The following is a 13,128-nucleotide window of genomic DNA, read 5'->3' on the forward strand; positions in this document are numbered from 1 at the left end:
TATAAAATTATAAAAAAGGTTACTTGATTCTATGTCCATGGCTCATTGCACCTGTGCCTTATTTATTCAAAGTATTCCCTGACCATATTCCAAATCACTCAACAGCACTGATGAGCTAGAAACACCTGTTCTTTAATTCACTAAGGGAAGTAATACTGTCATTCTTACCTATGGAGGCCAGGTTCCTCAAGGTTTCCTGCATCACTTCCCTGTAGAGATTTTTCTGGGAAGGATCCAGCAAAGCCCACTCCTCCTGGGTGAAGTTCACAGCCACATCCTCAAAGGCCACCGAATCCTGAAATACCCCACATGTAGACAGGAGGATGAGTGAGGCTGACAGCACTGGGTTCCTACACCCTGTTCCTAGGAAGTTCTCAGGATGCTACGGCGTGTGGACTCCAAACATTTATTCCATGACTTGGTCATCAGACCCCTTACTCTCCATCTACACTCATTTTTTTACAGAAAACAATTTTGATGCTAGAATTGAACTCTGGATGGGGTAAAGCAACAGCAGAATAGGAAAATGTGTGTTTCTGGTGAGTCCAGGGAGAAAGGCGTGCTGCCTGGACTGCCCTTAATGTCTGAAGTATGGATCTGCAGCACCTGTCATAACAAACTCCTTTGAATTCATGAGCAAAACAAAGTTAACATTAGCAGCCCTAAGGCTGCATATTCTTGAAAATGCCTGTTCACAAAGTTTAACCTTTGTGATGACTAGAAAGTGGGTTTTGTTCTGATTCCAGTAGCAGAAGCCAAAAACAAAAAAAAAATGGATTTTGCAAGGGGCTTTATTTTATTTTATTTTTTTTTTTTGAGACGGAGTCTCGCTGTGTCTCCCAGGCTGGAGTGCAGTGGCGTGATCTCGGCTCACTGCAAGCTCCGCCTCCCGGGTTCACGCCATTCTCCTGTCTCAGCCTCCCAAGTAGCTGAGACTACAGGCGCCCGCCACCACGCGCGGCTAGTTTTTTGTATTTTTAGTAGAGATGGGGTTTCACCATGTTAGCCAGGATAGTCTCGATCTCCTGACCTCGTGATCCACCCGCCTCAGCCTCCCAAAGTGCTGGGATTACAGGCTTGAGCCACCGCGCCCGGCCTGCAAGGGGCTTTATTAATCCAACTGATAAGAGAGTCTGGCTGGGCATGGTGGCTCACACCTATAAATCCCAGTACCTTGGGAGGCGAAGGTGGGCGGATCACCTGAGGTCAGGAGTTTGAGACCAACCTGGCCAACATGGCAAAACCCCATCTCTACTAAAAATAATAAAATTAGCCAGGTGTAGTGATGGGCTCTTGTAATTCCAGCTACTTGGGAGGCTGAAGCAGGAGAATCACTTGAACCCAGGAGGCAGAGGTTGCAGTGAGCCAAAAACGTGCCACCGCACTCCAGCCTGGGTGACAGAGCCAACTCTGTCGGTTAAAAAAAAAAAAAAAAAAAGGCCGGGCGCGGTGGCTCAAGCCTGTAATCCCAGCACTTTGGGAGGCCGAGACGGGCGGATTACGAGGTCAGGAGATCGAGACCATCCTGGCTAACACGGTGAAACCCCGTCTCTACTGAAAAATACAAAAAACTAGCCGGGCGAAGTGGCGGGCGCCTGTAGTCCCAGCTACTTGGGAGGCTGAGGCAGGAGAATGGCGTGAACCCGGGAGGCGGAGCTTGCAGTGAGCTGAGATCCGGCCACTGCACTCCAGCCTGGGCAACAGAGCATGACTCCGTCTCAAAAAAAAAAAAAAAAAAAAAAAAAATCTAATTGATAAGAGAGTCATAACTAAAACAAAAACTCATGAACAGAAACCTTTCTGGGAAACTGTACGTGAATAGAAAAACCTAAACTGGGCTTGGCACAGTGGCTCATGCCTGTAATTCCAGCACTTTGGGAGGTCAAGGCAGGTGGATCACCTGAGGTCAGGAGTTCAAGACCAGCCTGATCAATATGGTGAAACCCCGTCTCTACTAATAGATAATCCCAAGTGTTGGTAAACCACAAAAATAAAGACACACACATGAAAGGCTAGATGGTTGATCCGTACATACACTCTACTGGCATTATCTTTTACATTGGAATTTATCCATAATCTACAACCCAGTGACCTTTCCCCCAACATGTGAGAAATTTATGTTGCATTTTCATATGGCAAAAAAAAAAAAAAACCAACCATGACATTGTCACCAAGGTCAAAAACTAAACTGTAAACCCAAAACCCATTAAGTAGTGAAATGCATAAGTAAACTGGGCGACCCATGACTCAACACAGTGGCATGTTTGCAACAGAATGAGGCAAAAAGTCAGAAACAAACCCTTTTGGTATAACATGAAAGGTACATTAATTGCAACACCAAGTTACTGGAAACTCCAAACAGCCAAAATTCTACTTTGTGATAATAGAAAATATGGCAGGCCGGGCGAGGTGGCTCATGCCTGTAATCCCAGCACTTTAGGAGGTGGACGTGGGTGGATCATCTGAGATCAGGAGTTCGAGACCAGCCTGGCCAACCTGGTGAAACCCCGTCTCTACTAAAAATACAAAAATCAGCTGGGCTTGGTGGTGGGCGCTTGTGATCCCAGCTACGCGGGAGGCTGAGGCAGGAGAATCACTTGAACCTGTGAGGTGGAGATTGCAGTGAGCCAAGATCACACACTGCACTCCAGCCTAGGCGACAGAGCAAGACTGTCTCAAAAAAAAAGGCTGGGCGCAGTGGCTCAGCACTTTGGGAGGCTGAGGTGGGTGGATCACGAAGCACAGAGTCAGGAGTTCGAGACCAGCCTGGCCAATATGGTGAAACCCCGTCTCCACAAAAATACAAAAAGTAGCTGGGCGTGGTGGCAGGCACCTGCAGCCCAGCTACTCAGGAAGCTGAGGCAGGAGAATCACTTGAACCCAGCAGGCAGACGTTGCAGTGAGCTGAAATCATGCCACTGCACTCCAGCCTGGGTGACAGAGGGAGCTCCATCTCAAAAGAAAGAAAGAAAGAAAGAAAGAACAAAGATAATGCAGCTACAAAGAATAACAAAAAGAAGGCTGGGTGAGGTGGCTCATGTGTGTAATTCCAGCACTTTGGGAGATGGATCACCTAAGGTCAGGAGTTCAAGAACAGCCCAGCCAAAGTGGTAAAACCCCATCTCTACTAAAAATACAAAAATTAGCCAGGCGTGGTGGCAGGTGTCTGTAATCCCAGCTACTTGGGAGGCTGAGGAAGGAGAACCGCTTGGACCTGGTAGATAGAAGTTGTAGTGAGCAGAGATGGTGCCACTGCACTCCAGCCTGAGTGACAGAGCGAGACTCCCTCTCAGAAAAAAAAAAAAGAAAAATAATAATAATAACAGGCCAGGCACAGTGGTTCACGCCTGTAATCCCAGCACTTTGGGAAGCCAAGGCAGTTGGAGCATGAGGTCAGGAGTTCAAGATCAGCTTGGCTAACCTAGTGAAACCCCGTCTCTACTAAAAATACAAAAATTAGCCAGGCGTGGTGGCACATGCCTATAATCCCAGCTACTCGGGAGGCCGAGGCAGGAGAATCGCTTGAACCCAGGAGGTGGAGGTTGCAGTGAGCTGAGATCACGCCATTGCACCCCAGCTTGGGCAACAAGAGTGAAACTCTGACTCAAAAAAAAAAAAAAAAAAAGGAAAAAAAAGAATAACCAACAGAATCAAAATTTTGACCACCTTTGTGTGTCACAGTTAAGTGACATCAAAGAAACACGCCAGAACTGCCCAAGGACTATTCATTTTCCTGGGTGGTGTTCCTGAGTATTTATGTTCTTACTGACATGGCATCCAATTTTAAAACATCCAATTTTGGCCAGGTGCGGTGGCTCATGCCTGTAATCCCAGCACTGTGGGAGGCCAAAGCAGGCAGATCACCTGCGATCAGGAGTTTGAGACCAGCCTGGCCAACATGGTGAAACGCTGTCTCTACTAAAAATACAAAAATTAGCCAGGTATGGTGGCGTGCATCTGTAGTCCCAGCTACTTGGGAGGCTGAAGCAGGATAATCGCTTGAACCCGGGAGGCGGAGGTTGCAGTGAGCCAAGATTGGGCCACTGCACTCCAGCCTGGGCGACAGAAAGAGACTCTGTCTCAAAAATAAATAAATAAATAAATAAATAAATAAATAAATAAATAAGAAGCAATTAAACTGAACTGGCTATAGAACACTAAGACCCTCCACAAGCATACTGAAGTCAAATTCAAATCCAATTCACATAAATTTCTAATCTGTGGCCTGAGGAAACAATATCACTAAAGATTAATTTATAGGGAAATGAAATTTAGGCTTAACCAGGCAATTAATCTCTGATTACATAACCAAAAGTTTCACCTGTACAGACTGTGAAAATAGGTGATTCAAACATTTAAGCTGCTGGAACTCTAAATTATCTTGAGGTTTAAAGGAATGCGATTCTAGGGTTGAGACACCTGACAGGCAGTGGTAACAGAGCCAGCCGGAGAAGGGTCCATTCCCTGATTACAGATTAGCTTTCTTTCTTACCTATATTGTTTTGTAACACATTTTAAATGACTGAAGCAAGTCATGAAAGACCCCTTCCCTCTTAAGGATTGATTTCATTATAGACTAACTTCCCTCTTACTTTTCTCACACAAAGACTCCATGGCCATCACATCTTCTGAAGCTGGAAATGTTAAATTCACTTTTTTAAATACGAAAAGAAATGAAAACCTCTTGCAAAGAAAATTTTTAAAGGCCTGGGGCGGGCACGGTGGCTCACGCCTGTAATCTGATACAGGACAATCCCTTATACCCGGGAGGCAGAGGTTGCAGTGAGCCGGAGATTGCGCCACTACCCTCCAGCCTGGGGCAACAGGGCGAGACTCCGTCTCAAAAAAATAAAATCTGGTAAAACAAAAACAGGTCTCTGGGGAAGGGAGCAGGGACTGGGATGGAATCACGTGGCAGAGACCAGCCTAGCCAATATCATGAAACTCCGTCTCTACTAAAACTACAAAAATTGGCCGGGCGCGGTGGCTCACGCCTGTAATCCCAGTACCTTGGGAGACCGAGGTGGGCGGATCACAAGGTCACGAGGAGTTCGAGACCAGCCTGGCCAATATGGTGAAACCCGTCTCTACTGAAAATACAAAAATTAGCTGGGCGTGGTGGCTGGCGCCTGTATCCCAGCTACTCGGGAGGCTGAGGCAGGAGAATCGCTTGAACCCGGGAGGTGGAGGTTGCAGTGAGCCGAGATGGCGCCACTGCACTTCAGCCTGGGGCGACAGAGCGAGACTCCGTCTCAAAAAAATAAAATCTGGTAAACAAAAACAGGTCTTCTGGGGAAGGGAGCAGGGACTGGGATGGAGTCACGCGGCAGATAACAGCCCTCCTTCCTACAGCCTCCAAATTTTAGACAAAGCTTCACACACTCTCCATCCACCGCCACCTACAGAATCCCTCCACCACCTGTGCCTTCTAACCCCGCCTCCATGTGTCCCGCCTTTCGGCCAAAGGAACTTACACCTTCCCGGCACTGATTCATCATTCTCCTGCAATTCCTGTCTCCCTGAAATGAATAAAACCAAACTGTCATGAGCTGCCTCGGGACCGCTTACTCCGGGCTTCGTGGGGTTGTGTTTCCCTCGGCCGAGGTCTCTCCTATTCGGCTCAGAATAAACTTATTCTACACGGTTTGGGTTTTTCCGTTACCAAACCACAAGCCAGGACTGGGAGTTTCTCATTCATTAATCGCTGTTTGCTAAAATAAACTCTCATTTTTTAACAGTGCCTCCGTTTAATTTTTAACTGGAGAAAAAAAGGAACTGGGGACCCCACAGGCCACCGCTCCTCCCACACGAACCCCACACCCGAGGCGGGATCCCCCCATGACCCTTCCGTGGTCCCTGAACCACGGGAGACGCGGGGCTGCGGGCGCGGAGCTGCTCAGAGAGGGAGCCGGGGCCGGGGCTGGGACCGCAGTTGCCGCGCAGGAACCTGACAGGACGCCCGGGGTCCCGGCTGCCGACCCAGCCCCACCCAGCGGCCGAGGGGACGGAGGACCGAGCTGCGCCAGGGGGACTGTGTCCGGACCCCAGCGTCGCTGCAGGGAGGCCTGGGCCCCGCCACAGCGGGTTCCTCTCGGTTCCACCCAGCCCCTCCTTTCGCCTTGGGACCCCCCATCCCAGCGTGCTCACCATTTCCGGGCTTCGAGGTATCCCGGCGTCCTCTCTAAAGGTCCCGCGAATAGTGCAGCTCACCTTGCAGTCGACAGAGCAACAGCAGCTACGGCGGAAGTAACTGGTCCCTCTCAGAGCAGGAAAGACCCATACCTTAACAGGCGCGAACAGCTCTCGGAGTGAAGAGAGCGGGAATGCAATCTCCCCTTCCCTGGAGGACAGTGGCAGGGCCCCGCCCTAGCGCCCCTGATTGGATAGGGGTCTAGACTCCGCCCCCTTCCCTGAGTGACAGCAGAAGCCCTGGCTAACCTGGCGCTGCAGAGCCAAAGTGACCGGTTCTGGCCACACTTTCCAAGGTCAGCTCGGTACCTCCCTCCCACCTTTACTTTGAATATTTGCCTTCGGCTGGCCCGACGCGGTGGCTCACTCCTGTAATCCCAGCACTTTGGGAGGCCGAGGCGGGCGGATCACAAGGTCAGGAGATCGAGACCATCCTGGCTAACATGGTGAAACCCCCATCTCTACTAAAAATACAAAAAAAAATTAGCCGGGCGTGGTGGCGAGCGCCTGTAGTCCCAGCTACTCGGGAGGCTGAGGCAGGAGAATGGCGTGAACCTGGGAGGCAGAGCTTGCAGTGAGCCAAGATCGCACCACTGTACTCGCGCCTGGGCGACTGAGTGAGACTCTGTCTCAAAAAAAAAAAAAAAAAAAAAAAAAGATAAAATAAAATATTTGTCTTCGACCAAACTTGCTGCGAATTGCTAGAAGGGGCACTGTCGTCTTCCTCACTCCGTGAGCTGTCCCTGCTCTCCTGGCTGATCCCTGTCTTTATTATTTAAAAATTTTAAAAGTGGCCGGTAGCCGGGCACAGTGGCTCACGCCTGTAATCCCAGCACTTTGGGAGGCCGAGGCAGGTGGATCACCTGAGGTCGGGAGTTCAAGACCAGCCTGACCAACATGGAGAAATCCTGTCTCTACTAAAAATACAAAATTAGCCGGGGTGGTGGCGCATGCCTGTAATCCCAGCTACTGGGGAGGCTGAGGCAGGAGAATCGCTTGAACCTGGGAGGCGGAGGTTGCGGTGAGCCGAGATCGCGCCATTGCACTCCAGCCTGGGCAAAAAGAGCGAAACTCTGTCTCAAAAAAAAAAAAAAAAAAAAAAAAAGTGGCTGGGTGTGAGGAGACCAGGTCTCTACTAAAAAGATAAAGATAAGTAAATAGATTAGGGCCAGGCATGGTGGCTCACGCCTGTAATCACATCACTTTGGGAGGCCGAGGCGGGTGGATCACTTGAGGTCAGGAGTTCGAGACCAGCCTGGCCAACATGAAGAAACCCCATTTCTACTAAAAGTACAAAAATTAGCCAGGTTTGGTGGCTGGCTAATTTTCTAGCCAAGCAGCCTCTTCCTTTCTCACTCTGCTAAGCTGTCTTGCTACTAAACCTAATTTACTGACCTCAGGTTGCTATATAATCTTCTTTTTTATAGCTGGGTGGGTCTTCATTCTGAAGGTTCCCATGTATACATGTTAAATACATTTGCATGCCTTCTTTTCTATTAATCAATCTGCCTCAGATCAATTAGTTTTCAGCAAACCTTTAGGACACCAAGAGTCTATGACCCCCACAAAGCCATCCCCTTGTCTCAGGGCAGGAGGGGAAACAGGTCAAGCATGCCTGTTCCAGGAGGGAGAGACAGATATCCTGCAGTGGGGCAGGAATTGGGATGAGGCATGGCCAAGGCTTCCTCACATACACCCATCTTCTCCTCACAGTGTGGAAACTCTCCCTCCTCTCCACACCTTCGTTTTCATTAGCAGGAAACTCTCACCTGGAGTCGGTTTCATCTTATTACCGGAAAGGGGTACCAATCTAGACCCCAAAAGAGAGTTCTTGGATCTCATGCAAGAACTAATTCAGGGTGAGTCCATAAAGTAAAAGCAAGTTTATTAGAGAAGTAAAACAAAAGAATGGCTACTCCATAGGCAGAGCAGCAGCATGGTCTGCTTGACAGAGTATATTTATAGTTATTTCCTGATTATGTGCTAAACAAGGGGTGGATTATTCATGAGTGTTCTGGAAAAGGGGCAGACAATTCCCAGAACTGAAGGTTCCTACCCCTTGTTATACCACATAGGGTAACATCTGGACATTGCCATGGTATTTGTAAAGTGTCATGGCACTGGCGGGAGTGTCTGTTAGCATGTTAATGCATTATAATTAGTGTATAATAAGCAGTGAGGACCACACGAGGTCACTTTCTTTTCTTTTCTTTTCTTTTCTTTTTTTTTTTTTTTTGAGACAGTTTCACTCCCTCACCCAGGCTGGAGTGCAGCAGCACAATCATAGCTCACTGCAGCCTCTCTGCCTTCCTGCAGCCTCTGCCTCCCGGGCTCAAGCAATCCTCCCAGCTCAGCCTCCCGAGTAGCTGAGACTACAGGCGCAGGCCATGACAACCAGCTAATTTTTGTATTTTTTGTAGAGATGGGGTATCACCGTGTTGCCCAGGGTGGCAGAGGTCACTTTCGTCGCCATCTTGGTTTTGGTGGGCATTCTGTTTTATCAGTGGGGTCTTTATGACCTGTATCTTGTGATACCAGTCCTGCCATCCTCCTAGCTCATCCTGTGACTAAGAATGCCTAACCACCTGCAAGTGCAGCCCAGTAGGTCTCACCTTTATTTTACCCAGCCTCTATTCAAGATGTCAGGCCTCTGAGCCCAAGTCAAGCCATCGCATCCCCTGTGACTTGCACGTATACACCCAGATGGCCTGAAGTAACTGAAGAATCACAAAAGAAGTGAAAATGCCCTGCCCCACCTTAACTGATGACATTCCACCACAAAAGAAGTGAAAATGGCCGGTCCTTGCCTTAAGTAATGACATTACCTTGTGAAATTCCCTTTCGTGGCTCATCCTGGCTCAAAAAGCTCCCCCCCAGCACCTTGTGACCCCCACTCCTGCCTGCCAGAGAACAACCCCCCTTTGACTGTAATTTTCCCTTTACCTACCCAAATCCTATAAAACGGTCCCATCCTTATCTGCCTTCCCTGACTCTCTTTTCGGACTCAGCCCATCTGCGCCCAGGTGATTAAAAAGCTTTATTGCTCACACAAAGCCTATTTGGTGGTCTCTTCACACGGAGGCTCATAACACAAGATGAATTCACTCCGGTTCAAACACTCTGACATTCTGACTTTATAAATATAGTCAACTTTAGAAACCCTTTGTTCATAACACAACCTAATTTGTTCTCTGAGCCTGACCTTCACAGATTTTCTTCATATATATAAATTACAGTCTGTCCCCAGCGACCCTGTGCATGCCAAAACCAAAACACTGCCCAGAAAATAGCTCCAGGCTTCAGAGGTACAACCCCAGATAGGACAGAATCCACAAACGCATCTGCACGTTGGTCTTCTGCCTTCCAGGTCTCTGCAACTTCCCAGAATCCACACACCTTCTGGAGCTGGAGGCCACCTTCAAGGAGGGTCCGGCTTCCGCGGAAGCCCCCAGGGGAGCTCCCTTTCCCTCCTTTTGCAAACTCCAGACCGGTCTCAGCGGGGCGTCATTGGCCTCGGGCTCTGCTGCCCCCTGCAGGTTATTTAACCGCTTCTCACCCCGTTATTCAGTTGCTAGAGACAAACACCCTCAATCCCAGTTTGTAAGACACCAGCAGCGTCTCTGCTTTCCTCCTGTGGTGTTTTTTGTTTGTTTGTTTGTTTTGAGACTGAGTCTCGCTCAGTCCCCCAGGCAGGAGTGCAGTGGCGCGATCTCGGCTCACTGCAAGCTGCGCCTTCCGGGTTCACGCCATTCTCCAGCCTCTGCCTCCGGAGTAGCTGGGACTACAGGCGCCCGCCACCAAGCCCGGCTAATTTTTTTGTATTTTTTTTTTTAGTAGAGACAGGGTTTCACCGTGTTGGCCAGGATGGTCTCGATCTCCGTCTCGATCTCCGCCCGCCTCGGCCTCCCAAAGTGCTGGAATTACAGGCTTAAGCCACCGCGCCCGGCCTCCTGTGTGTTATGTATGACATAAGGAAAAACAGGCTGGGTGCGGTGGCTCATGCCTGTAATCCCAGCACTTTGGGAGGCCGAGGCAGGCAGATCACTTGAGGTCAAGAGCTGGAGACTAGCCTGGGCAATATGGTGAAACCATGTATTAAAAATACAAAAAAAAAAAAAAAAAAAAAAAAAAAATGGCCGAGCGCAGTGGCTGACGCCTGTAATCCCAGCACTTTGGGAGGCCAAAGTGGGCAGATCACGAGGTCAGGAGTTCGAGACCAGCAGCCTGGCCAACATAGTGAAACCTTGTCTCTACTAAAAATACAAAAAATTAGCTAGGCGTGGTGGCAAGCGCCTGTAGTCCCAGCTACTTGGGGAGCTGAGGAAGGAGAATCGCTTGAACCCGGAAGGCAGAGATTGTGGTGAGCCGAGATCGCGTCACTGCACTCCAGCCTGGGCAACAGGAGTGAAACTCCGTCTCAAAAACAAAAAACAAAAAACAAAACAAAAAAATTTGCCAGGTGAATAGCTTGAACCTGAGAGGTGGAGGTTGCAGTGAACCGAGATGGCACCACTGCACTCCATCCTGGGTGACAGAAGGAGACTCCATCAGAAAGAAAAGAAAGGAAGGAAAAAGGAAGGGAAGGGAAAGGGAAGGAAGGGCAGGGGAGAGGAGGGGACGGTAGGGGAGGAAAGGGGGTCGGAAGGGGTGTGCAGCCCAGGAGGAGAATGAAGGGGGCCAGGGAGGCTTAGTCAGTGGGTGGTGGGTATGTGGGTGTGTGCCCTGTCAGCCTCGCATTGTGCAAAAGATCAGAATTCGGTTGTGAGTTTATGAAAATGAAAAGCAGGGAATGGCCATTCTGGAAAACACACACTTCAAAGAAATGGGCTCAGTTCTTCCTTGCTCAGACTTATTTTCACAACCCCAAACCCTCTGCAGGTCACATTTCCTTCTCTCATTTTGGTCTTGGCCTGAACCCTACCTGCTTTCCTTGCACCCTTGTTCCCAGACCAAACCGAGGATTGGGCTGCTTATTCTCTGTGCTCAATAACCAGATGCAGATGAACTGAGAAAGAAGAGAGTTGCTTGCTTTTTTTTTTTTTTTTTTTTTTTTTTTTTTTTGAGATGGAGGCTTGCTCTGTCACCCAGGCTGGAGTGCAGTGGCGTGATCTTGGCTCACTGCAACCTCCACCTCTCCGGTTCAAGTGATTCTTGTGCCTCACTCAGCCTCTTGGGTAACTGACATTACAGCCATGCACCACCACGCCTGGCTAATTGTTTTCTTTTTTTTTTTTTTTTTTTTTTTGAGACAGGAGTCTTGCTCTGTAGCCCAGGCTGGAGTGCAGTGGCGCGATCTCGGCTCGCTGCAAGCTCCGCCTCCCGGGTTCCCGGCATTCTCCTGCCTCAGCCTCCCGAGTAGCTGGGACTACAAGCGCCTGCCACCACACCCGGCTAATTTTTTTGTATTTTTAGTAGAGACGGGGTTTCACCGTGTTAGCCAGGATGGTCTCAATCTCCTGACCTCGTGATCTGCCCGCCTCAGCCTCCCAAAGTGCTGGGATTACAGGCGTCAGCCACCGCGCCCGTCCCATGCCTAGCTAATTTTTGTATTTTTAGTAGAGACGGGGTTTCACCATGCTGGCCTCCAACTCCTGGCCTCAGTGATCTGCCCGCCTGGGCAGCCCAAAGTGCTGAGATTACAGGTGTGAGCCACCGTGCCGGGCCTAGGTTTTTAATGGTATTCCCAAAGAAACACAAATCATGCCATGAGCGTGTCCTCTCTAGAAAAATAATTAAATACAATGGTTGAAGTAAGAGTGGAAACTCCCCCTTGGAGTCTTCTCCCTAATGTGACACAAACATCGTGGGTGAGTTTCCCAGACAGGATTCCTCCACAACTTTTTTTTTTTGAGACAGAGTTTTTGCTTTTGTTGTCCAGGCTGGAGTGCAATGGCACGATTTCGGCTCACCAAAACCTCCGCCTCCTGGGTTCAAGCGATTCTCCTGCCTCAGCCTCCCAAGTATCTGGGATTACAGGCATGCACCACCACGCCCGGCTAATTTTTGTATTTTTAGTAGAGACGGGGTTTCTCCATGTTGGTCAGGCTGATCTTGAACTCCCGACCTCAGGTGATCCGCCTGCCTTACTCTCCCAAAGTGCTGGATTACAGGCGTGAACCACTGCACCCGGCTTCCCCCACAACTTATTACAGACTGCCCAAAGAGTCAGGCAAAACAGTGCTGGCATCCTCGTTTTCTCTGAAAAATGTGTGCTATCCCTCCCCTCAGCCTCTCGCACACCCTACTCCCTGTCTTTGCTTTCTTCCTGCCCCCCATTATGTCCAACCAGTGCCATTGTGTCCAGACCGTGGGTTCCTCAGTGGCCATTGCCTCCACCACCATGATCTGGAATTTTTTTTTTAATTAATAGAGATGTGGGCTCACTATTTTGCCCAGGCATTTCTTGAACTCCTGAGTTCAAGTGATCCTCTGGCCTCAGCCTCCCAAACCGATAGAATTATGGGCGCAAGCCACCATGCCCAGCCTAGAAGTCTTTTAATGCATTTACATTTTCCTAGAATTTTCCTTCTTTACATATACACACAGGAGGAAAGCAGGGACTCTGTTGGTTTCTTGTTTTTAAAAGATGAGATTGAAGATCTTTTTGTCTGATCATGGAGGTGAAATGCAGGTGAATAACCTGCAGTGGGGCAGCAAAGCCTGAGGCCAGTGACTCCACGCTGAGGCCAGCCTGGAACCTGCAAAGGGAAGAAAATGGAGCTCCCCTGAGGGCTTCCCAGGCAGCCCTCCCTCCCCTGCAGGTGATATCCAGCTGCGCAGAGCAGCTGCAGAATGGGTGTGGATTCTGAGAAGGTGCAGAGGCCTGGAAGGCTGGAAACCCCTTAGTGCAGATCCCCGGCGGGTTCTGTCCTTTTTGGGTTTGCATGTCTGGAGCCTGGAGCCATTTTCTGGACAGTGCTTTGGTTTTGATATGTGTAG

At 49.3% G+C, this 13,128-nt stretch overlaps 1 protein-coding gene across 3 annotated transcripts in view; it reads right to left on the minus strand.

Annotated features, from left to right (window-relative positions):
• Positions 1 to 6,310, minus strand: part of ZNF878 (zinc finger protein 878) — a 20,112-nt gene extending 13,802 nt beyond the window's left edge. For 2 of the 3 annotated variants that reach the window (XR_012428430.1, XM_074026012.1), the window contains exons 1-2: positions 5,475 to 6,203; positions 169 to 295 (exon numbers count right to left, since the gene is read on the minus strand). Coding sequence is in view for 2 of the 3 variants with exons in the window: in XM_074026012.1 (XP_073882113.1) it covers positions 169 to 295; positions 5,475 to 5,546 (199 nt within the window). In the remaining variant the exon portion in view is untranslated. Of the gene's footprint in view, positions 1 to 168; positions 296 to 5,474 lie in introns of all 3 variants that reach the window. The other variant, XM_015440264.3, reaches the window with a different exon arrangement.
• Positions 6,311 to 13,128: the final 6,818 nt, after the last annotated feature.

Source organism: Macaca fascicularis, chromosome 19 (assembly GCF_037993035.2).
Source record: "Macaca fascicularis isolate 582-1 chromosome 19, T2T-MFA8v1.1".
NCBI classification, from domain to species: Eukaryota; Metazoa; Chordata; class Mammalia; order Primates; family Cercopithecidae; genus Macaca; species Macaca fascicularis.